General features: G+C 38.3%; 2 protein-coding genes across 2 annotated transcripts; one reads left to right on the plus strand and one right to left on the minus strand.

The window, feature by feature from the left end:
* Positions 1–5,418: 5,418 nt before the first annotated feature.
* On the minus strand, positions 5,419–19,415 carry LOC123873222 (cullin-associated NEDD8-dissociated protein 1). Its single transcript, XM_045917961.1, has 24 exons — positions 19,159–19,415; positions 18,867–19,036; positions 18,046–18,259; positions 17,587–17,721; positions 17,164–17,321; positions 16,537–16,699; positions 16,261–16,431; positions 15,892–16,000; positions 15,111–15,244; positions 14,442–14,602; positions 13,929–14,134; positions 13,572–13,753; positions 13,009–13,137; positions 12,217–12,348; positions 11,565–11,736; positions 11,138–11,286; positions 10,378–10,547; positions 9,837–10,035; positions 9,100–9,219; positions 8,625–8,762; positions 7,879–8,067; positions 7,368–7,611; positions 6,768–6,914; positions 5,419–6,371 (listed from the first exon to the last, which is right to left on the minus strand). Exons 1-24 carry the CDS (start codon positions 19,198–19,200, stop codon positions 6,241–6,243), a joined length of 3,765 nt encoding a protein of 1,254 aa, XP_045773917.1. The 5' UTR covers positions 19,201–19,415; the 3' UTR covers positions 5,419–6,240.
* Positions 19,416–20,175: 760 nt separating this feature from the next.
* Positions 20,176–25,909, plus strand: LOC123873239 (probable ATP-dependent RNA helicase Dbp73D). The gene is made up of 7 exons (XM_045918008.1): positions 20,176–20,436; positions 21,058–21,385; positions 22,143–22,424; positions 23,215–23,392; positions 23,854–24,502; positions 25,078–25,258; positions 25,643–25,909. Exons 1-7 carry the CDS (start codon positions 20,414–20,416, stop codon positions 25,871–25,873), a joined length of 1,872 nt encoding a protein of 623 aa, XP_045773964.1. The 5' UTR covers positions 20,176–20,413; the 3' UTR covers positions 25,874–25,909.
* The last annotated feature ends 137 nt before the right edge of the window (positions 25,910–26,046 follow it).

Consider the following 26,046-nt stretch of genomic DNA (forward strand, 5'->3'; position numbering starts at 1 on the left):
ACACAAATGGACATAGTTTCAGCTTACAATGCGTACGATAGAACAATAATCCTAAAAATGAGCTCGCATAGCTTTATATGGCGTTATCCCCACCGAAGGGATTCGGCAGTGGTGGCGGAGTTGCGTTCGGCTGTCAATGGCGCTGGCGTTGATTGGCTGTCATGGCGGCAGTAGGCTATGATTGGCCGTCTTGGCGGTTATCGGCTGTAACAGGCGGTGATTGGCCAGCTTGGCTTGACTCGGATAGTCTGGTTGGCGTTGGCGCGTTGCGATTGGCTGAGACGGCGTGGCGTTACATTCGGCCGTCCTGAAACAATGAATTGCTCCCGCAATGGGAAAATGCTTGGTTAGCTTTCTGGTAGACAATAGCTCAACAAGGTCTTGGGTTTCAAGTTATTTATCGGAACAGTTAGCACTGTTGGATATAAGAGCCGTAGGCGCTGTGATATGGCTTTAAAGAGTCTGCTCAGGCATGTACAAGCTTCGTAGCCTCGAAACCCCTTAACACTTCGAGTTCTCTTAATGCCTACCAGCTTGGTTACGAAAATGAACCTGAGTAAATGCTATCAGTGTTTACTTCTATCGCAATGCTTGTGGGAACTTGCCACTAAATAACTAAATTCCTTTGTTATAATTAAATGAAATATTAATTTTGTCAGTTACATTATCTAGTTAGCTTTATCCTATCGCTTGCTATCCTTTACCGAGCATTTGCCTTGTTACGCATAACCATCCCGAGTTCGCTAATTTTACATTAATAGTAACATGGCATAGTGACCTAGGTAAATACCAAATTATGGATATCACATTCATTGAGAGTATTGTCAGTAGTCCAAATAATATCAGTTAACAGTTTGTCCAATCATTTTATTCGCAGTTTCGCTAGGACCTGTGGCACAACGTGTTTAACATGGTCTGGTTAGTGCTTGGATTGGCTTGACTAGGCACTTGACTCGTGGTAGTATCATGGAGGTCAAAACATACCTAACTATTAATCAGTCGACACTCGGAAACTCTAAAATGTCTACTAGTAAAAGCATTCTTATGCTCACTTTATAAGTTTACTAGGATGTCCAAATAAGGCAAATTATGTATAATATTCTACGAAACTGATCGTTTTCGGCTAATAACAAATTTTGCAAAAGCATCTGTAATAATCAAATTGTACCTACACTACTGATGAGCGATATCCTTTCGCTGTCTTACAAAATGGTTTTACAAAATGTGGTCAGTATGAACTCTACAAAATTCTAATCCAATGCCATTGGTCTGTGATCTAAACTGCAATCTTATCTACTTTAAAACCAAGACGAAACAAAAGAACATTATTTAATTTATAAATTATTATCGTTTTCAGTTGTACTGTTTTTCCACGTTTTACTTTAGAGACATTTTTGAAAGAAAAACCGTCAACAGACTGGCTTGTAGAAAGGAAAATAGCTTGTAAATAGCTTCTCGTGAAGCTGTGAATGCTATTACTCTGACTTGAAAAGGAATCTCACTTAAATCCTTGCAGGGAGATCTCTCAACGAGCAACGAGATGAAAGTACTCCTATCGAAAGTAAAACTTGGCTTTCGAAAGTAAAACTTGGCTATTGAAAGTAAAACTTGGCTACCGAAAGTAAAACTTGGCTACCGAAAGTAAAACTTGGCTACCGAAAGTAAAACTTGGCTACCGAAAGTAAAACTTGGCTACCGAAAGTAAAACTTGGCTACCGAAAGTAAAACTTGGCTACCGAAAGTAAAACTTGGCTACCGAAAGTAAAACTTGGCTACCGAAAGTAAAACTTGGCTACCGAAAGTAAAACTTGGCTGCAGAAAGTAAGACCTGGCTGCAGAAAGTAAGACCTGGCTGCAGAAAGTAAGACCTGGCTGCAGAAAGTAAGACCTGGCTGCAGAAAGTAAGACCTGGCTGCAGAAAGTAAGACCTGGCTGCAGAAAGTAAGACCTGGCTGCAGAAAGTAAGACCTGGCTGCAGAAAGTAAGACTTGGCTGCAGAAAGTAAGACTTGGCAGCAGAAAGTAAGACTTGGCTGCAGAAAGTAAGACTTGGCTGCAGAAAGTAAGACTTGGCTGCAGAAAGTAAGACCTGGCTGCAGAAAGTAAGACCTGGCTGCAGAAAGTAAGACTTGGCTGCAGAAAGTAAGACTTGGCTACTGTCTTCACTTCGGCATCTATGTAATTCCGAAAACAGTTCACGATTGAATTTAGGTAATACAGGATCATCAGTCAAATAACAGTTTCCTATTCCATTCCTATTCCCTACTATGTAAGCTACATAACCAGGCAGGCATACTAACACCAACTGAACTCAAGATATTATGTAAAACGTCAGTCTAGTCGGCTTAGTGAAAATTCTTACGGTACGTCCGGTCCACCTGACTAACAATGAACGGCACAAAGCTATATCATGGTTATAATTAAAAGTGCCACTTGAACTTTCTACTTACATTATGATTGGACCGACAATCTTAAGGTAGAATGATGAAATTGACTCGATTGAAAGCTTGTTGGCAAAAGTACGTAACATACATGCTGCCTACAAGCACTACTTTTTTTCTAAAATGACAAAAGCATTATCAAAATCATAAGGATACTGGTAATAGTTATTATTACGTTTCCTCCAAGTGCCCAATTCTGCCTACATTACACTACCTATTTGTATTTACTCATACGCTGTGCCACTGGCTTGTATATTATACGAGACAGTTCCAAAGCCGTGAGTAAGATCTACTTACTATGCTCTCAATCATTCAAAGAATGTGATTTAAACTACAAGTTACAACACGTACAGACTTCATAAACACTAACTTTTAGTAAAAATAAAAGAACAGTCATACCATACAGCATAAACGCTTAACAGCGCTTATGTCACCCCAAATAGGCAACAATGCGGCGGCTTATAGATACCCATTGGCTGCAACCCTGCATCGTTAGCGCGCCACGATGTGGTGCCTCGCAGTGACGCGCTCGGCATCAGGCACACAGCACACAGCAAAGCATCAGTGGTGACCATCGTAGGCGATGACGTTTGCACTTCACGAACTCACCAAAAATTCCGAGAAAAGAAAGATAAACACAATATTATTGTTTGACTACAAGTAGCTCCCAGTCGATTTATAAAGTACGTCTGCCCCAATTATGAAGATCTATATTCATATTACATAACAATCATATAACCACATGAAAATCAATTTCACAAGAAACTCAAAAGTGAACATCATAAAACAATTCGATTTTACATTCAAATTGCGATCGCCATGCTATATGCAAAACTGGGTTTGAGCACACTGAAAGTGTTCATCAACCGATTCTGACGTAAATGGTATTATTGTACCCTTAAAAATAATTTACAGGTACCCCACACGTACCCCGTGTTGTCTGTATGACTGCAGCGGGAATATCACCGACGACGCGAAAAAAATAACCTTAAAGGTTTATAGAACCTTATACTATAACTGAGCCTTGTGCAAATAAAAACACTAATAGCGTCAAAGCTTGTTTCTTGAAAACTTCTGGTTGAAATTTGCGGGTAGTCTGAGAACTATTGTTACCATCCGATATACTAGATCTTTTTTTTTTTATTAATTCCTGATCAGTATGTATTTGTGTCAGTTCATAACCACTCAACAATTTTAACCGATTTTGATAAATGATACGTCATTCGTCTTGATGGCGTGTGTGTCAATGGATATATGAAATTCTTTAAACAATCAATGTGGTGGATTTTATACGATTTAATGTAAGAGCCGAAAAATATGCAGCGCAAACTGCAGTCGGGAGTTTTTATTTTTTTATTATTTAACCTTTTCGTACCGGTAGCACTTGGTCATAATTTCCACATACTGGAAAGCACTACTACTAACCCACTAAGTACGTTTTCTAGAATTAAACTGCGAATTCAAATTGCGGGTATCTCGGCGAGATGCAACGTGAAAAGTGGATGGTTGAGCGGGTTTTTACCTGATTCGATAAAAAGTTGACTAAATCAATCGGTTGCAATTTTAGCATTAGTATTCACCGCCATTATTTTATCAGTTATATATATACAATACGTGTATTTTTGTTAGGAAAACTATAAATAAAACAATACACACAAATATCACATTTACAAAAATTAAAACTAAAACTCGTCGAGCTAGTTACCTTGCCTTACCCAAAACTAGAACAATTTATGGCAGAAAAACCCTTACCTATGAAGGAGCTAAACTGTACATCAAAATACCTGCACACATAAAAAAAATGTACACTCATTCAATCCATTTAAAACTGAATCAGCTGCTCACACTATGAGTAATGCGAATTACTTCAACAAATGCGCTGAATGAGTACTTAATTAAATGGAGAATATTGTAAACTTTATTTTCTTAGAATTAAGTTCTTATGTAAATGACTTTTTTGTTTTTATGAGAATTAAACATCTTTAAACCTAAACCTTTATTTGACGGTCAGATATGCCACAAATTATAGTTATATTTATCTTCAGCTATCACTCAAACCATTCACTATTCGCGAGCGCATAATGACCACCTATCATAACCCGCGTGCTCTAATACTAATTTCATAACCTCAAACAGGGTGTTAGCAATATTAACCTTTCACGGTCATCTCATCAGTAGAGGTTACAAACACGATCAACCTCATTACACTATGCATCAATATCATTAAAAACGGGATTATTTGAAATGGAATAATGGATGGATCATACCTCAGTTATTACGCGTAGAAGTTGAGGGTAGGTTGCCATCGGGCGTAGAAACTATGCACGCTGCAGATGAATGTACCTCCGGTTCAAAACTCTTCTAAGGACCTTCCGGGCCCCAGAAGTGGACGATCTTCATTGTCGCTTGATTTTTACACGATGATTCGTTTCATCCTTGCGGATGAACAAAGTAGATGGCATGTCTTTGCCGACTCGTTAATTGGCGCGATTATGCATCATAACTTTCTTTATTAATCCCACTTCTGAGATGAAACAGTGGGTTTAAATAAAAAGAGCAAATCAGTATAATCGCCCAAATTTATTATATCACTTCACTAAACACACTAATACAAATCACTCATTGCTTTATTACTATTGTTACTTTGTTACTATTTATATAATTTACACTTGTTTACACAAATGGACATAGTTTCAGCTTACAATGCGTACGATAGAACAATAATCCTAAAAATGAGCTCGCATAGCTTTATATGGCGTTATCCCCACCGAAGGGATTCGGCAGTGGTGGCGGAGTTGCGTTCGGCTGTCAATGGCGCTGGCGTTGATTGGCTGTCATGGCGGCAGTAGGCTATGATTGGCCGTCTTGGCGGTTATCGGCTGTAACAGGCGGTGATTGGCCAGCTTGGCTTGACTCGGATAGTCTGGTTGGCGTTGGCGCGTTGCGATTGGCTGAGACGGCGTGGCGTTACAGTCGTTTAATTAAAAGAAATATTTGGCGTCAAATGAAGTTGTTCCGTTTAAAATTAAACCTGAACAGATTACATTAAGAAATAAATTTCAAATTTATTTAAATAATTTGATTTATTTCATCTTTAAAAATTAAAGTAATAAAAAGGTAATACATGCTGGTTCATCACAAACAAAAATATAATTCTTAAAAATGCATGCACTCACACAAAAACACACACCCACACAAACACACCCTCACTCGAACATCTACACATATACACACTGTTGTAATTATTTACTATATAATATTTTTTAATTTATATTTTAAGGAATCTCTAGTGTCTTTATGCAAAACCTACATTGAGCTTGTAAAAATTATTTTGCATATTGATTGATCACGAATAAATATAAATAAAATAAAATAAAATTTAATAAAAAACTGTATATTTTTTTAATATCGAACATCCATTTGTGGCCAGACACTTCTTTCCTGAAAATGCTAATGACGTCATCAGTACTTCCTTGCGTATAGAACTGCGAACGTTGTAGCAAACGACAACTGCTTTTGTTCGGCGCGTCCGATGCGATCGACGTGTGGTGCTGCTTACGTCATTTACATTTTCAGTAGTCAAGGTGGGTAAGGTTACAGTCGGACTCTCTACTGTCGGAAAACGGACGGGATGGGACGTTCTAGTTATCCAATAGTAGTTCAAGAAATCTATATAACTCGACCCCTAATTAGCACCATCGTACCCACCTTGACTGTATTGAAAAATGTGTTGCGTTCGATGCGTACGGCGCTTGTGGTCTAATCTGCGATCAGCTTCAGTCAACACAGGCGAGGCGCGGCTAGCTCTGGTCCATGAGGTTGGAGTCCACGCCGGCGCCCGTCGAGTCCTTCAGGATGGACTCGAAGATCGGCTGCAGGTCCGGGAACGATTTGATTTGCGTCACGAAGTCCATTAGGTGGGGATTTTTATCTGAAATGATAAACAGCAAATAATATATTGAAGCAAAGATTTGTAACGGACGAATGGGGAATGAGGGAATAGGAAAAACCTACCTCGCACAATCTGAACTCGGCGTCAATAAAACGCCCTTCTAGCACATATTGTTGCCGTTATGAGTGAGCGAGACAATAGATTATATAGGTAGACAGCTTGCACCCCGAAGACGAATATACTTTTTATCACGGAAAATCTGTTTAAAAATCTAGGCATATGACGTCCATAGATATGTCAAAGATGTCCACTGAATAGCTTGGATTTAGATCATAGATCGGATTAGTGCGTAAGCAATATCCAAGTTCCGTTAGAGTTTTTTGTATACGTATTTTACCACTCTTATGGTAACAAGTAAGACATTAGTCAAGTGACCTGCGTCGGGTATCTGCAGCAGCGCGGCGGCGGCGCGCAGCGCGGAGCGCTTGAGCTCGTCCTGCTTCTCGTACTCCTGCTTCACGGAGTTGGCCTTCACCTTCATCGTGCACGTGGCGCGCAGCGGCTCCACCAGGCTCTCCAGCCCTGCCAAAATACACATCTCTTATTGTCTTGCACATTTGCGACGGGCGAAAACACAATCAAATTATTCGATTGTTATTATTATTCGATAACCATCGAACAACAATCGAAAAACAATAGATTGTTCAACAATCGTTCTTGATATTTCAAAAGTTACTTAGCGCACTAGTTTGCAGATTTTTATTCGAGTGTTTTTGACGCTAGGTCGGTTATAAAACGATTACTTTTCTTTGATTTCACGTCACCCTAGCCTAATATTTTACAGATGTCGATTCAGGATCAAAACCGAGAGTTTCCTCACTAGTTAACTCTGTAGAAGTTGCGAACGCCGTCCTCCACATGACGTAAAAACTCGAACACGTCACTTCAAGCATATGCCGAGCAAACATACATATGCTTTCGATTTGAAAACCTTTTGTGCTTGAAATCAATATTAATGTATGAACAATTACTTACTCTGTAACACAACGGCAGGACACAGTTGCGCGAGTCGAGCGCACATCAGATAGGTGAGCATCTTGATGTCGTAGTGGTCGCGGAGGCCGTCCTCCACGTGGCGCAAAAACTCGAACACATCGAGCCGGTCCAGACACGTGCCAAGTAAAGTGTACATGCACTCGAACGCCGCTTTGCGTAAGTCCAGTCCGTCATCCACAGAGTGCTTGAATGGACCCATTTCTACTTCTCGGATAAGCTCTTTCTGTAAAAAAAAGTCTTTATTTAGTTACTGTAGTATGTCGTTTGAAACTATTCTTATGAAATACATAAAAGGCTACAGAATGTAGCCAAACAAACTACACAAAAACATAATATAATAAAAAAAACTGACAAGACACTGATGATATATAAAAGAATGAGATCACTGAGTTTGGCTTATCGTGAGAATCCAGATTAAATGCCACCACCGCTACGCGGCGAACGCATAGCTTACAATCTAGAAATTAGAAATACAGCTTATTCGAGGTACCTTGACTTTGGTCTCAGCGTAGATGGTAGGCAACAGGTCCGGCAACAGGTCACGCACGAGCGAGGGCTTGTTGTGCGCCGCGGAGTTGAAGGCGACGAGCGCCACGCGTCGCACGCCTAGCTCGGTATCGCGCAAAGGCACCAACAACTCTGCCATACAAGCGCGTAGCATACCGTCTATCGCTTGAGGCTGTAAAGATGACAACTTCATTAGACTTTTATACTATTAAAAAATTCAGATTTGAATACCATACAAAATTTAAATAAGTTGGAATCATCGACCATTAGTCCATCGTACGCTACAAATACGTTCAATATCCAATATCTTTGTCTTCGTTTGTTGAAGATCTCTAATCCTGGACGGATTTGCACCAACAAGGTCTAATGAAACGTTGAATTGGCGCTCTATGAACCAGAGTGTACATACTTTTATAAAGATAGAATTTTCAAAAAAATTATGTTTGCTCACATTTGACGCAATAAATTGAAAAAAAGGTTTTTTTTTGTTTAGGTTTACAAACAAGGACACAGTATTTATTAGTTATTTAAAGGTATAGACTATAGATGTCTATTTTACGATTCAGCCTTGATTCAGGTAGCAGTGAGTAACGTATACCACGTCGCGGCCAAAACTGGGTGCCACGCACACTATAACAATGTGTACGTATGCACTGGCACAAACATAGCCAAACGGTCGTCGTGAAATAGATCATCTATAAAGTATAACTCTTTATATTGGAAACTAACCTGATCTGAGATCGTGAACTTAACAGCTGTTACAGCAGTTGTTCTAGTGAGTGGCTCGGGTGATTTTAGGAACTCTTTCAAATGCGGCAACAAGTCTTTGGGTTCTAATAGACATAATTTTCCTAAACATTCGGCAACCTGAAAAGAGATAACACATAAATAAAAGATACAAATTCAATCTTATTTTAAGTAGTCTCAAAAAAGTTTTTAAATTTTGACAGTATTTATTGACGATTTATCCGTACCATAATATTATGAATCCGAAAGTGTGTCTGTCTGTCTGCTAGCTTTTCACAGCCCATTCGTTCCACCGATTTTGAGTACAGAAATTTTGAGTAAATAAAAATTAAAAAAAAAAACTACATAACATCACTCCCAAACTGTTAAATAGAAATAAATAGTAATCAAGCAATGTCTTTAAACATTCGTTTGTTGACAAGTTGATGTGGTTATTTTAAATCCAAGTTTCACATACCACATTACGAGATCCTTCCTCCGCACATTGGCAATGCTTTGACAACTGAACCCAAATCTCGGGTATGAAAGGCCTCAAAGCTTCTACTCCCTCAGGTGTGCAAGACTCACATGCAATTATCTGAAACAGAAGAAAAGATTAGGTTATTTCATAATTATTGACTTACCTTTTCCTAAGATCTTATTCGGTTAAATCTGGCACAATCTTTATTGCAACGGCTGCTCTGTTGACTTTACGTAACAGTTAAAGAGTACATACGAGTCTCGGATGGGTCAATGTGAGAAAAAATAACTCCCGTATTCAGTCAGGTCACAGAGTAATGATATGATTTCACATACAATGGTTCGAAGAAGCGAGCTTAAATGAGTCGACGACCTACCTGGCGCAGTGGTATGCGCTGTGTTCTTATAAGAGGTTCTGGGTTCGATTCTTGGCGGGGGCAATTTTTCTAAATTGTCTCTGGTCTGGTCTGGTCTGGTGGGTGGCTTTGGTCGTGGCTTGTTACCACCCTACCAGCAAAAACGTGCCGCCAAGCATTTGGCATTCCGGTACTATGCCGTGTAGAAACCAATCAAGGCATACCCTTCATCGATTTCTACACGGCATAGTACCGGTAGAATGTAACTACCATACCCTTTCCAAGTTAACCCACTTCCATCTTAGACTGTATCATCACTTACCATCAGGTAAAATAGCAGTCAAGGGCTAACTTGTATCAGAATTTTAAAAAAAGTTACCTCTCTAAGTGAGTGTAGAAGCAGGTACTGGCGCTTGGGCTGGGCCTCGATCTCGTTGAGTATGAAGGGCAGGAACTCGGGCAGGTTGCCCACCGCCACGGAACCAAGAGCGTAGCTCGCCGCCGACTTCACCTCCTCCGACGACGGCGCGAACGACGACAATAGCACCTCCTTCAAGTTGGGTATGGAGCTTAAATCTCTGTGAAAGGTAAACAAAATCGTTGACAAGCTAGTTACTAAAGAATAAATCTTAGATTTGATAGGTTTGAAGCTACTACCTTCGGCCTGGTATTTAATTACATATTACTACTACCGGCATACCGGTCTGTGCGCACACGATGTGTGGGTTGTGGGTAGTTATTATATGGCCAGTAGCGCCAGGCTGGTCGAAGCCAATCGAGCGGGATAAGGACAACGTTACACATAAGAACTTTTTTGTTACTTCTCAATCACAGTTCAACACAGTTTTTAACTAATGCAGTTTATTTAAAGCAATGTAATTAAGATTGTTTTTCATTCTGGTTTCCATGTCAATACTCACAGATGTCTGCCGATCTCGGCCAAGGCCAGAAGCGCGAACATGTGCTGAGTATCGGAGTGCGGTTGCAGCGCGTCGCGCAGGAAGCCGCGCGTGATGTCCAGCGCGTCCGAGCCGTCCGAGCCGCTCGACACCACCACCGCCGCCACACATTTAGCCAACGAATGGTACGCCTGCGACAACACTTTTTGTTAAATAACTAAAAATAACCACTTTTCATTTGAACTATAAACTTAAAATAAGCTTAAATAAATAGAAACAACAAAAGAACGGTCCACTTTCAAACGCACATACGCAGGAAGGCATGTGTAAGTATGCATACTTGTGTTTCTGTGTGTTGCAACCTTGAGTGAAATCCTCCGACACCGATTTGCGATTGGTTCGCCTATGCACAGACACATCCTTTCCATTGTCCTAAAGCTTCTTTATCTAAAGCCAACTAACTGTATCTTTAAAAAGAGCTGTGATGGTGTGTTTAAGTCGTTTAAGTTGCCTATTTAAGACTCCATGTATCAATCCCAGGGACATACCTAGAGGTGTTAACTCAAGCAATTATCAGTGGATTTAAGGGTGAAGGAAATATCGTGAGGAAACCTGCATGCCTGTGAGAGTTGATAATGTTCTCAAAGGTGTGTGAAGTCTACCAATCCGTTGGCCAGAGTGCTTGACTATGGCCAAACCCTCTTCATTCTGCGAGGAGACTTATCGTGTAATGATTCGGTGCAGTGTTGATGATGATGAACTTTATCAAGCCTCGCCTCACCTGTTTGATGTGGTGCGGGGTGGCCGCGTGGTCGGCGTTGGCGTGCACGGGCGCGACTAGAAGCGCCAGCAACTCGCGGCGCGAGCAGCCGGCCACGTCGGCCGTCACTAACGCCGAGAGCACCCCGACCATCGCCTTTAAAGCACCGCCTGTTTCGTGTGAAAAATTATAGCAATAAAAATAGAAAGATTTTTTTATTCAAATTAACTTTTACTGTGCTTTTGTGTTTAAGGCCGCGATTACACCTGTAAGCCCCACTCACGTAAGTAGCTTATGTAATTACTAACTAATTGACAAGAAATTTACTTATGTTCTTAGAAGTGTTTACATTAGTGTTACAGCACAGTCGTCTTAGTTAGTAGTTTACATAAAGCCGTGAGCAAAACTTACAGATGTATCCGCGGACTTCAACCTCATTATCAAGTACCTTGCAAGAGCGGCGAACGCGCGAGCGTGAGTATGTTGGGGGTGAGAGCGTTGCGCGCGTCGGGCGTGAGCGCGGCGGGGCAGCGCACGCACGCGCCGCGCACCAGCGCCAGCGCCGTCTGTGCGCAATGCAAGTCCGCCTCGCACACCAGCGCGGGTACCTCCATAAGCACCTGCACATCAACACATTGACCATTACTCATAGGCCGCTTATGAATCTACAAACCCGCACTCCAACCGTATTCCGGTGACCGATTCGACACTACTGGCTGCGCGAACTAGATCTATAGTTGCACCAGGCCTTGGCTTTCTAGTTAGATTAATTTTTTTAGATACTAATAACCGGTCAAGTACGAGTCGGATTCGCACACGTAGGGTTCCGCACCATAGTACAAAAATTCACAAATTATTTTTTTTTCACGATTTTCGGATTTTTCCCTTTACTTATGCTATAAGGCCTACCTACATGCTAAATTTTATGATTCTAGGTCAACGGGAAGTATCCTATATAAGTCTCTTGACAGACAGACAAACAACAAAGTGATCCTATAAGGATCCCTTTTATCATTTTGAGGTAGGGAACCCTAAAAATATGATATTAATGAGCAAAAAAATATTTAGTTTTACATGAAAAGTCATATCTATTCCCTTACCTTACTTAAAAGTTCTATGCTTATAGCATTGCTATAGTTTTGTACAAGAGTATCCAACAACACCAAAGTAGATAGTTTCAAGGCTCTCTGGTTCTTCCTCAAAAAGGATCCAAGTATAGGAACAACATCTGACTGCAACAAAAACATTTTTATAACAAAATAACAACAGTAAAGTTTTATTTCTACAAGACTATGAGAGGAAGGGTTAGCATTTTAGTAATCATATCTTTTTTTGCTTGCAAGTTTTTTTGCTTCGTCTTCGCGTTTTGCTTACAAGATATTATGACGTTATAACAAATCCAAAATGACGGGCAGTATTAACTCTCACGTTAAAAAAGGTACGAGAGAACGAGAGAACGGTATCGTTTTGTATCAAACTAGCTTAAGCCCGCGACTTTGTCGACGTGGACTACACTTTCAAACCCCTTCAATTCACTTCAATTTTCAAATAATTTCAAAAATCCTTACTTAGCGAATGTCTACAGATAGCTATCTACATGCCAAAACCCAGCCCAATCTGTCCAGTAGTTTGAGCTGTGCATTGATCAGTCAGTCAGTCACCTTTGCTTTTATATATTCAGTTAAATTTTCTACAAAATGAAGGGTCTCATTTTGTAGATTTAGAATAGAATAATTAAATGTTTTTACTCAAACTTTTTACCAAGTGCTTTTGAAACGTCAAATGAATCTAGTGGTCCAAAAAGCCCTACTTACCAAAAAAACCAGTGAGTTCAGAGTAGTACTCGGTTTAAACTTAAACTTGTTGATAAAGTTAAGAAGATATCAACTTACCAATATAGGCCGCAAGTCGATACGCAGTGGAGAGGAGGCTATTTTCGTTAGGGCTTTTACAGTGGTCAGCCTAGTTATTTCATTACGTAATCTTTCCAAAAATATTGGTAGACACACTGGAAGTTCATTCTGGAACAAAATTATTCATAAAGAAGACATAATACAGGAAAACATGATTACTAAGAAATGAGATTATAATATTTTCAACATATACATTTTCTTAAAACTTCGCTACATGTATGTCCTGGAGATGGACCTAAGATTTACTATTCTGAGAAAATCTAAGATTCTCCTGAGATTTAAAAAACTTCAATCAATGCTGACGGACATGAGCAGTGATCAGTCAATTATTGAGAAAAGCAGATAAAAGTTGAAACATAAAGTGTTGCGAATTTGTAACACGTAAATCCATGATGCAGTGTTTCACGCTGTAAAATGTCCAGTTTATATGAACTTTATTTCGACGCGAATCACATCGCAAGATTTTGGGAAGCATCAACCTCACTCGCAGTTTTTTACGAAGCGAGTGTTGCAGTTTTGAAATTCGACCAATAGACACACACCTCCAGGTAGTCTCCGAAGTGGCAGATGAGTTGTCCACACGCAGCAATAGCACGCTCCTTGACCTCCTGGTCCATGTCCGTGGCTCGGAGCCGCACCAGCGTGCACTCGTACATGGCGGGCACGAAACTCTGCAGATCCTCCGCGGGCGGCGACACCGCGCCGTCAATGTTTTCTATGCTCTCTGATAAAATAAACTGCATTTAGCGGTGGGCAATAAGTTTAATCTACTTTAAATAGGCGAATTTAATTTGAGCCTGACATTTGATTAAAAAAAAAACAAATTTATTTTCATCAGGTTGGCAATAGTGTTTGTGCGTACAAGCTAACAGCACTAAGCAAGTATTAGCACTACTCACCTAGAGGGCGCATCACTTTGACGAGGGTTTGCAGCACGCGCAGAGCCTCCGCAGTGACCTTGTAGAACGAGTCCTGCACGCACGCGAGCACGGCGGGCAGCAGCGCCGCCACGTGCGGCCGCATCGCGTCCGCGCTGTGGCCGCGCACCAGCCACACCACGAACACCAGTGTCTCAATCTTCATCGACGAAGCCGTGCCTTTATCGCTGCCGAACGAAAATGTTTTTTAAACTGCGGCTCATGCACTCTTTTGTTTGGAGAGCTTTCAAGATGAGCGACCGCGACGTGAGTCTTAGAAACAAAGGCACGACACATAAATGTCACATACCTCAAAATGTACTCGTAGATTTTTTAGCGCTGCGACCTAAAATTTAATTAATGCTTCTCTTTTTTCGAATTAACCGTAATCTCTCTCTTTTAAGGTAGATCGTCTCGGGTCACGTGCCCCAAGTGAGCCCGGCCTACTAATAAATTATTTCATTAATTTTATTACAAGGTTCAACAAACACGCACGTCAAGGGCGGAGTGAGCGCGCGGATGACGCGTGCGGCGTGGTCAGCCAAGCAGCCGGGCGCGGCCGCCAGCAGCTCGCGTAGCAGCGCCAGCGCGCCGGCGCGCGCACGCACGCTGCGACCGCGGATCACGCGCAGAGCGCCGCGCACCAGTCCGGGCACCTGGCGACCAATGCGACTATAATGCGTCTTAGTTATGTAATGCATTAAGAGCCTCAATAGCTCAACGGTTAAAGGAGTGGACTGAAATCCGACATTGTTTTGTAAGTTGATTAGTTATTCCTTGTGATGATACACAAGGAACTTCTGCAAAGTAACGCCTACTTCTACCCAACAATTTAAATACTATAGGCAGAGTAAACGAGAGTGAGGACACTTTCGGTTTGATCCAGAATGAACATCTATCAAATATTAGGCGCTAGGTGTGACGTGAAATCAAAGATATATAGTCATTTACCAAGAAAACGGAGTTAAAATTCTTTCAAATAGAGAAGATTCAATATAGCTTTATTGTTGCAATATTAGCTGATACCCGCGACTTTATCCTCGTGGATTTGGAAATGGCCGCTGACGCGGTTCAAATTTTGCCCACCTGAACAGATCAATCATGACACTATACAAGTTTTATAACTGCCATGAACTGCGCTACTGGTTCCCAAGTGCAACATACCCGCTGCAGCAACAAAGCCTGCGGCGAGTTTTCGCTGGGCGCGATGTTCGCCTGCAGGGCGGGCGGCGGCCGCGTCGCACGCAGCAGCGCTGTGTAGGCACTCAGGATATCGCATTTCACGTTCTCCTCACGCTCTATTGAAGTGAAGAAATAGGTGGAGAAAGATGCAGGTGTTTTTGTAACATCTTCACTGTTTACCCATATTTGCAATAAAGATATTGGAATTGAATTAAAAACTTAGGCTTCAGCTTAGGGAGCGTAATGTATTGAGTTGTGAGTGGCGTAATCTACATTCATTTTAATTCATTAACTCATTTTGCGTGGCACAAACAGAAATTTTGTATGAAACCGAATGCAGCGTAAATTACGAGACTCATTTTACGCGACTCACAACACAAGAAATTACGCTTGTTTAGGTGAAGCCTTAGTGAATACTAATCTTTCATACGTATTCAATCTAGCAGTATATGTACAGTAAATGAGCGAGATAGCACGAGTCTGTTAAATTTTTTTACACAAGAACACTTGTGTTTAAATTTTTAACATCAAGCAATAAGGTATATATTTCCTGGATGTACATTTGATTTTAGTCGGCGTTAAGTTGCGTTTTTCTCCACAACCACTCATTAGTATTAATATGAAACACGAAAATACTCCGCCTGAAAAGTAGGCCATTTGCAACAGTGGCGTTATTCGTAAGGTATGACGATAGAATGTGTTGTACATACACACAACACATTTTCACACACAAAATAAAGATTTCATGCAACAATCAACTTACCTTTAAATCGAGCAATTAAAGCGGGTGAGACAGTTTGATACATTTCTGCTAGCAGTTCGTGACGAGTTGATATAACCGATTCCAGGCACTTAGCTGCCGCTCGCCTTACCTTTAAAACAAAATAAAGTATTCATAGAATTTTATTTAATACTAGTGATGCCTGCGACTTCCAGCCCATATGTGATCAATTGTACTACAACAAAATACAAATACCCTGCACATTATCATCTGAGTATTCTTCCATGTCAGACTCGAGGTACAGATTGGGCTCAAAAATAATATCCTCCATTTCCTCACACTCGCCGCCTGCAGTCTCCTCGTCATCTTCCTAGTTGTATTTCAGAACATATGTGATCAAAGTAGAAGTACCTTCCATGACATGTCGTCATCATCTGAGTATTCCTCCGAGTCGGACTCGGGGTACGCGTCGGGCTCAAAAGATTCATCCTCCATCTCTTCATCCTCGCCTCCGCCCTCCTCGTCATCCTCATAGTTGTAGTTCGGATCATACGTGATCATTTTCAGACATAGCTCAATAATCTACAAAATCAATGAAAGTAAAATAAAATCAATAAAAAAATTATATAAAAACTTATCTGTTTAATGCCTACATAAATGCAAAATTCTCCAGTAAGAAAAACTTACGGTTGGAATATGAGGTTGAACTTCTTTGGGACACTTGAGCACGATTGCCTCCAGTGCCTGCAAACAGTGTTCACGCAGCTCCTCGTCCGCATCCGTCGAGTGCTTCAGAACTTGCGGCGCCACTCTCCACAACTGAACTCCAAACCTGTGCCCAGCTTGACGACTGAAATAAAATACAATTTATATCTTAGTGAAAAAAAAAAAATTGTGATTACCTACTCTTATAAGAAATTTTAAAATAAATTATTGAAATGAAATAGTTTATTCCACACAAAGAATAGTATTTACACCACAATACATCAAAAAATAACAATGTACAATTACAGGGTATGCTTGACAGACTGGAAAATCTGAACCAAAATTGTTGCTTTTCCAGACACACTACAAACATTTGACAACTTACAATGAGTGTTTATGATTTGTACTTATTGTGGTTAGCGTCATACAATTTGATGCAATATAATATATGGTGTGGCAAAGATAGGATGTTGTGTTAAAGTGTTTTTAGTATTATAGTAAAGCACAAGTATTAAAATTACATTTTGAACCCACAAAAAAGTACAGAAATAAATATTTGAAAATAATATTAGATTAGATTAAAATATATGCATATATTAGTTATCTTACCAAACAGATGCAATACATTGAATGTGTGTACGACTGACACTGGACGATGTTGATGTGCTGAGCCCCTCCAGCAGGTGATCAATGAGTTTGTTGTACAGAGACGCATTACAGGACATCACCAGGTGTGACAATGCCACTATTGTACGTTTTCGTACAGCCTAAAAGCAATACACACAGCTATGGAATATAGACTTATATGAAGAACATAAGAACACATTTAAACCAAAATTGCTTATCATTAGAGTTACACCATGTTTTATTATGAATAGTTAGTAACTTATAGAACTTTTCTACACTTACAATAGACTATTATTTTTCGTACATTTAAAATGAGGATATAGCATAAGTGGTAAGAAAAAATTGTTGCTACCTATTTTATTGTCTATGGCATAATTTATGGTATATAAAAAGAAATTTACTAACTTGTCGTGGAGAAGCTAGTTGAGGAAGTAAAGAATTTAATAACATTGGGTGGAATGATATCAGTAATCCACCAAATCTGCTGAGAAGGTCTGCTAATATATCCAATGCCTCTAGTTGAACAGACACATCTTCTTGCTGCAAGAAAATAAACTTGATTGGTCATAAAATTCTTTTTACTTGCATTACAAGGTATTTGTGAATTAGTCAAGTTAGTCACTCCCCAAGCCAGACTGTCAAGTTACCAATTTACTTAACAGCAGTCATGCTGCCAAGCAATTTAGAGTACCAAGATAATATTATGTGTCAATATAGGTTTAATAAATCTTTCATACCATTTCCGAGTTGGCCAACTGACATCTAGATTGAGTCATCAGGCTAACTTGTCATTAAATAGGAAAAGGGAATGTCTGCAATATTGTGAATTAACTTAGAAGCCTTAAAAATGATTTAGAAGCATACCTTCTCAATAGCACTACTTAATCTTCCAGTGATTTTTTTACACACATTTGCAGCAAGTGTGTTTGAGCCCAAAGGTAGTTCAGAGATAACAGTCTTTAAGCCAATGCTACTTATGTCCCTCAGTTGTTCAGTGTCAGAAAGCATGTTAACGCATAGAGTCTCAACTATGCCTTCTACTTGATACTCCTTAACTTTGTTCACCAATGGACCAAGACTAGAAAAAAAAATCTGTTAATCAAAGATAATTTTCTACAGTACAAACTACATTACATCCAATTCAAGAGTGTCTTTAACATATTTACTGGCAAATTGCACAAGATTGGTATTGTAGCCACTGCAAACAGACAGACTTGATACCGTAATATTAATAAGATTATTGGGATATTTTTAAAGATACATTTTTTAATTGTTTTCTAATAAGTGGCTGTTGGAGAAGGTTGAGGACAGGGTGTGGCAGCACTCTTCACTCTTGGGGAAATACCGGCAGCACTAGATGTCTAAAAGCTGAAATGGTGATGATGACCCTATGAATTTAATATAATTCCCCTTTTATGGGTATTGAAAATGCTTACACTTATCACACTAATATTGTAAAGTTGTGTGTATGTTTGTTACTCTTTCACACAAAAACTTCTGGGCGGATTAGGCTGAAATTTGGAATGGAGATAGATTATACCCTGGATTACCAATAGGCTACTTTTTATCCCGGAAAATCTAAAAGTTCCTACGGGATTTTAAAAACCTATATCCACGGGAACAAAGTCATAAGTATGAAAAATAACAAGTATAAAAAATACTTTACATGCAGTGAAACCACATACCACTTCACAGCTAAATTTTGCACTTCTCCGTTCTTATCCTCAAGCAAACGCAGAAGCATTTTTACGACTTTTCTTTCAGAGTCATCGTCAAGCTTTATGCTATCTTTTTGTAACTCAGTCATCAGATCGTTTGTAGCCATAAACCTGAAGTCTTTGTCGTTGGATGTCATCTAAAACAAAAGAATATTGTCATAATATAACTGAATATTAGTTAAGGTATCAACTTTGTGGATGATTTATACAAAGTTATCAACAATTTAGCCCTGTAAATAAAAATATATGCACCGGTTACCTTCTCGAGAAGATTTGCGATTTGATAGGATACATTAGCCATTTTGACAAGATTTTGTTTGCGACAAGTGACAACAGTACTAATATACCTAACAATAGAAAAACATGTAAAGGCCTATTTTTTATTAAATAGATAGCGAATTGCACTCATTTGAAACAGTATGAAAAACAACCTATTTGCCACCGAAATAATCGAAAAACTATGCTTCCAAATTTGATAGTGGTTTATAATCTCTTGGTTAATCTATAAATCTATGCTTTTGGTACCTAGGAATCTATAATAATTATACAAATACCTACAGTAGTACAGTCCGACAAGGATCTTTTGGCTCTTGAATGACTTTTGTTTCTGGTCGGTGATGACATTGACAGGGGGTGTAGTTGAAGAACATAGGCTACCAGCAAATAAAATCTCCCCAATTTTAGAGAATATGTTGAAAATGGTAATGTTAAAAACCGAGATAGTGTTCTCTAATCTTCACTGAATGAGAAATTGGAAAGCTATCCCTGATTCCACAACGAGAAATGATAATAAAAACCATTGATAGGCCTTGAACTTGCAACCCACCATGTTTTCCTGCTCAAAAACTATATTTACGCAGTGCTAAATATAGTTATAAGATGCAGACACATTTATATTGTATCTATTAACAGTATATCGTGATGTTTAGTGCATTTAGAATGGCTCCAATATTTAAAAAAAAACCAGTGAATTGCAGATTTTTTTACTTAGCAACACCACATACAAGGGGACAGGCCACTTCACAAGATGTTGGCATTAGTCCCGATTTTAGCCACACGCCAAAAGATCCTTGTCGCACTGTACCTAAGATGGCACACTCTGCAAAACATACCTTATAATAACGGGTATAAGGCAAAAAAAGCTAGAACTCAGAGCCGTAAAACCAGAATTAAAAAAGGGCAGATTTTTTCAAAACTCTTTAAGGCTCTGGGTTCTAGTCTTTAAAAAAAAAGGCTGGTTATTGTCAGTGTCATTGTCACAGACCAGGAAAAAAAAAGAAACTTATATCGTGATTTGATTTGTGAGGTTATAAATAAATGGTTATAAAATAATCACCGATGGGTTATATTTTGTAGTTGTAGGATCTAGAAAAGATAAATTATTTATAATAAAACATGATACTAAATAGAATTCTGAAGCTATAATTATTTTCTATAAAATTTCTCAATTTATCCAAATAATTTATTATTCAAGCGAAAATAAGTGTATTGTGCCTAAGTGAAGTACAATTATTATGGATTTGTTTATAATAAATAGGTAAGTTTACGTAATTATATATTTACCTACCTACTGTATTTACTAAAAATAAGTTTGTATTTTACAATCTCCAAATCAAATTCATATAGATTTTTCTATATTAAATGGCATGCCCGGTGCCCGTAATCTACTTAATATTATAAATATGGAAGCTTGTATGCATGGATGTTTGTTTTTCTTTCACCGCAAAAACCACTATATGGATTTGGTTGAAATTTGGAATGGAGATAGATACCCTAGATCAAAACAAGCTACTTTTTATCTCGGAAAATCAATGAGTTCCCACAGGATTTTTAAAAAACCTATATCGCGGTCACAAGCATCGGTTAGTATTAAACTAAATTGTATGGCTATAACAAATCTGCCCCCCGATTGTGTAAGAAAAACATATTCATGGTTATCGTTAACGTCAAGAAATTCTGCCCTTTGATTGGTTTTACCTTTTTTCACAGCCTATCAAAGGGCAGAATTTCTTGATGATAAAGATTACCATGAAAACGTCTTTCTTACACAATTGGGGGGCAGTTCTTAAAACCCTTAAAAAGCTGATTCTAAAAAAACATTTTACTCACACAGTTGAAGTCAGGCTAAATTATTTATAATGTTGTACTTATCATTTAGATACACAGACACAAATGAAGACAATGATGTTATTAATCGGGAAACATTACATTTACAAAGACTTAAACAGAAAATAGAAGAAAGGAAGAAAAGTTACAAAGGGAATGAGACAAGACCTGATACTATAACTCTTAAAGAGGAAATTTCCCAGCAACAGCAAATAAACAGTGAGAGTTTGAATGAAAATCTAGGTGCACCAAAAGATGAATATGAGACTCCCAAAACAGCTATCAATGATACTCTGTCGAACAACAAAAGGAAAACTGATGATAAAACTACAAGTGAATTTAAAGTTTTGGGTAGCACAGATTTTGAAAAGAGATCCAAGGTTATTTATATTTTCATTTTAACATTAAGGTAGGGTGCTAATTATCTTGTACTCAAGCTCCGAACTGAAATGACAGATTAAAATCTGTTGCTGTTTCTTTCACAATTTTACCTGCAGAAAATGATAGCATTAGATTTATACCTGTCAGTTTTGTTTAGAAGTTGTGCCGGACAGGATCAGCCACAGAAGTTATTTGTTTTATTTTAAAACTTTTAATATCTCATGAGAGAAAGAAGAATCCTTATACCTTCACACTCAACTGGCATCCTCATGTTCACTGTTAATGCTATTTTTAACAAGTGCAAAAAATGAGGTTGTGTTTGATTCCTTATGTTTGCAATTATCTTGAAAACTTAAGTGTAATCTATATATGTATTTATAACTTCTTAAACAACCTTCCTGAAAGTATGTACTTACATAACATCAATGGAAAAATGGTCAAAAATATTTTTGATTGCTGAAAAAGGGCAGCACATTTATTGGAATGCCCCCTTAACTAACAAACTTCACAACTCCCCAAATCTGATTATGGCCGGAGGGCCAATCCCAGATGGACTTATTGGAACTTAAAAAAATATTACAGAATCAATTTGTATATTTTTTTTTAAGAACTTGTAAGATCTTTGTTGTTAAACTGGTTTTATGTGGGCAAACTCATGTCACAAATATTTTTCATCTTTTTTATGTGATGGAATGGAATGAATATTTCTTTCTTCTTTTATTTGTGAAATAATTTTCATTTTCATTTTCATTTCAGGTAGAAAGAGTTTTGCCATTTTGGCTTTCCCATGCATACAGCATATCTAAGAACTTACAAACTTTGACATGTCGTGTTAGTGACCAGATTTGGCTGCACAATACTTTGAAGACTACACTAGCAAGTGAGGGGGTCACTCATCTATTCCCTGTACAAGAGCAAGTTATACCGTTCATACTCAAGGAATATAAACAACCCGAACCATTCAGGCCTCATGATATTTGTGTGTCAGCTCCAACTGGTAGTGGGAAAACATTATCCTTTGTATTGCCAATCATTCAAGTAAGTGCACTTTACTATAATTTCTAAAAGTTATTTCTTGCTTTAAACCGCAATTACACCTGCAAGTTTTATTCACATAAGTGGTTTATACGACATTGGCAACAAAAGAAAGATATCTGTACTTATAAAAGAGTTTACATTAGTAAATTCGTCATTTGTGTTTGTTAATCATGTAAGCTAGTCATGGAAGTAAAATTTACAGGTGTATCTGCTTTCTTATACTAGGTGTTCATCTTCTTGCATACTTAGGTTTATAAAATAATAGTTTGTGTTCTTTTGCAACAAAACTTATGTGAATTTAAGAATGTAATTTTCAGCTTTTGGCCATTATTTTCTTATTGTTTCTAGATTTGAATTAATTATTTTAATTAATTCAGAAGTTATAAGGTTCTGACAGATGTACAGACAGACATGTGCAGTAATTTATGCATGCACATTATTATGGACTAGCTGATGCCCGCGACTTCGTCCGCGTGCATTTATATTTTTTTAAATCCCACGGGAACTCTGATTTTCCGTGATAAAAAGTAGCCTATGTGTTAATTCAGGTTATAATCTATCTCCATTCCAAATTTCATCCAAAACCGTTCAGTCGATTTGCGTGATTGAGTAACAAACATCCAAACATCCACACTTTCACATTTATAATATTATTAGGGTATTAGGATTAATATACAGGGTACTTTTTATCCCAGGAAAACTGGGGAAAAAATCCATACTGATAAAGTTAGACCATTTAGCAACTCCATTTGATATTAAGACTGTTATCTAGTTTCTTTTTCCTTTCTAGACTTTGATGAATCAATTTGGTCACCACATTAGGGCTCTTATTGTATTACCTGTGCAAGAGCTAGCGGCACAAATTGCTAAGGTCTTTAAAAAATATTGCACCAACACTGGTCTGAGAGTGGCATTGCTGAGTGGATCTACGCCTCTTCAGAAGGAACAGCAACAAATAATGAGACATAGTAAGGTTTACATTTTTTTATTGAAAACTATCAGATAACTGGCGCGTGCTACTATGCTAAAAAAATGTCTTTGCATTTATAATGAAACTGGTGCGGTTGGATGTTTTTAAAGTCTATAATGGTAGAATCATAGGTAGAAACATTTTGTGTTTTATATTAAGTACTAAAAGGGATTTTTAGAAGTCAATAATCGGCATAGGTAGAAACATTTTTTGTGTTTTATATAAGTGCTAAGAAGGCATTTTTCATAGCCAGAAATTAGCATGTCGGTGACGCGACCTTGAAGTTTTTACGCGGCAAAAAATAGCTGATACAAGCTATATCTGCAGCAACGTGAAAATCGGTTAAACGGATAGGCAGAGAAAAAGCTAACAGAGAGACAGACAGACACACATTCGCATAAATTATAGTACTAGTATGGATTGTCAGTTTTTAAAATTTTAATTGTCCACTTGTTTCAGCCGAGACTCTAGGATGGATTTGTGAAACTGATATAATTGTATGTACTGCTGGCAGACTGGTAGAGCACTTACACAACACTGAAGGATTCTCATTGAAGCATCTAAAGTTCCTCGTCATAGACGAAGCTGATAGAATAATGGACAACATACAAAATGATTGGCTTTACCACTTGGAAAAGCACATTCAAGCTGAAATGCAAATAAGCAAAATTCCACATATTAGCTGGAACAACATTAGCAGTCAAAATTCGTTCATACACAAACTCCTTTTTTCTGCAACTTTGTCTCCAGATCCCGAGCTGTTAGAGCAATGGGGACTATTCCAACCAAAGTTATTTTCAGTCACACCAATAAATGATACGTCAGATGAAAATTGCATTAAAAAGTATACAACTCCAGATGAATTGCTTGAGCAGTATGTTGTATGCACCGCTGAAGAAAAACCATTGATTTTCTATCATTTCTTCGCTAACTTGAAATGGGATAAAACATTATGCTTCATGAACTCCGCGCAATCAGCGCACAGACTAACCGCGCTGTTGAATATTTGGGGACAAGGAAAACTGAAGGTTGCAGAATTGTCTGCAGCTTTGGATAGGTCTAGCAGAGAATTGGTGCTAAAGAAATTCAAGCAGTCGGAAATTGATGTGTATGTATTTTATGAGCTAAACTCAATTTTTATTGGACTACTTAACTGCGATCTGGCTTGGTGTGATTTACGTATGGTGTGGTTTCGCAGAATACATTTACATATATTGGTACGTGAAATGCCAAATCGCATAACGTCAATGCTCATACGCTGATGACCAAATTAGTAAAAAAATATAAAAACAAAACAAAAGTGAGTTTGTTTAACATAAACAAAAGCCCTTAAAAAAAGTCTTAATAATATTGACGAACACTACGTTGGGGTTGATGTTTCAAACATTTCAATTTTGGCATTTTGTGTTTTCGGTGTTATGTTTGTTTAAAAATAAAAAAATGTAAAGGTGTAAAATGATCCTATGTGTTGGCAAATACAGATGGATAATAACTAGCCTCGGCCGAAGCCTCCCACCGACCATCAGATCAGACCTTCAACTTTTTTAGCAATTACACAATCTTGGTAAAAACCAAGCCAAGAATCAATCCTTCTGCGCCAGAAGTCGTCAAAATTTAGTCATATTTGACATATTAAGTAATATTTGGAGAATTACCTAAGAAATGAATTAATTAATATTTCAGAATGATTAGTACTGACGCGCTAGCAAGAGGAATCGATATTCCGGAATGTAACTATGTGATATCATACGATCCTCCTCGAAACATCAAGACTTACGTGCATAGAGTCGGCCGCACCGGTCGCGCTGGACGACAAGGCACCGCTGTCACGATACTTACACACAATCAAGTACATATGTTTAAGGTAAATCTCTATTATTAAATAGAAAAAAAATCCGAATTGAGAACCTCCACCTATTTTTAAGTCGGCTAAAAATAGATGACATTTGCTACTTCGTCCACGTAGACCGAAGAGAACTCTTCGATTTTCCGAGATAAAAACTAGCCTATGTCTATACGGAAGGATCCAGTCTCTGTGCCTAATAGATGATGCTCGCGCCTTCATCCGCGTGGGTTTAGGTTTTTAAAAATCCCATGGGAACACTTATTTTCCTTTTACGCGCATAACGATTCTCAACGAATTCGCCTTTTCTGAACGAGGTCATAGATAGTTTACCCTTCACTCCACCGTTAAAGTCGAGAGCAAATACCAGTTCAATAAATAGCCAATTTATCTTCTTTTTAACAGGAAATTATGCGATCTAGTGGAAAAGGTGGTATACAACAAATGGCGATACAGAAAGGCATTTTAGACCACCTACAGGAAAATTACGAATATGCCATATCAGAAACAAAAAGTTTGATAAATGACGAAACTCACAGTAAAGTGAAGAAGTCCATTGAACTGAAAAGAGCTGCTAAATCTAAACCTCGTAAAAGGAAACATAATGAAAGTAAAATAATAAATAATGTCAGTTAAATTGTATTTAAAATTTTAATAAAGGATTTTATAAAATGCTGTATTTCATTCTGTTGTTGCATGTTGCGTAATTCAAATAACTATGTATCTGTAATGTCACTAAAATCGGCTTAGCACTTTTATAGTGTGCTTAAATGCATTTGAATAATGAAATATGAAATGATAAATATTTT

Source organism: Maniola jurtina, chromosome 2, assembly GCF_905333055.1.
Source record: "Maniola jurtina chromosome 2, ilManJurt1.1, whole genome shotgun sequence".
In the NCBI taxonomy this organism is placed as follows: Eukaryota; Metazoa; Arthropoda; class Insecta; order Lepidoptera; family Nymphalidae; genus Maniola; species Maniola jurtina.

Bases quoted from the DNA above. Each gene is read 5' to 3' on its own strand.
- LOC123873222 (XM_045917961.1), bottom strand. From the start codon at position 19,200: ATGGCTAATGTATCCTATCAAATCGCAAATCTTCTCGAGAAG. The intron at 9,220-9,836 runs GTAACTTTTTTT...CTTCTGTTTCAG, and splicing joins TTCTACACTCACTTAGAGAG to ATAATTGCATGTGAGTCTTG. The intron at 8,763-9,099 runs GTATGTGAAACT...ATCTCTTTTCAG, and splicing joins AGGAAGGATCTCGTAATGTG to GTTGCCGAATGTTTAGGAAA.
- LOC123873239 (XM_045918008.1), top strand. From the start codon at position 20,414: ATGGATTTGTTTATAATAAATAG. The intron at 21,386-22,142 runs GTTATTTATATT...TTTTCATTTCAG, and splicing joins ATTTTGAAAAGAGATCCAAG to GTAGAAAGAGTTTTGCCATT. The intron at 23,393-23,853 runs GTAAGGTTTACA...CACTTGTTTCAG, and splicing joins GCAACAAATAATGAGACATA to CCGAGACTCTAGGATGGATT.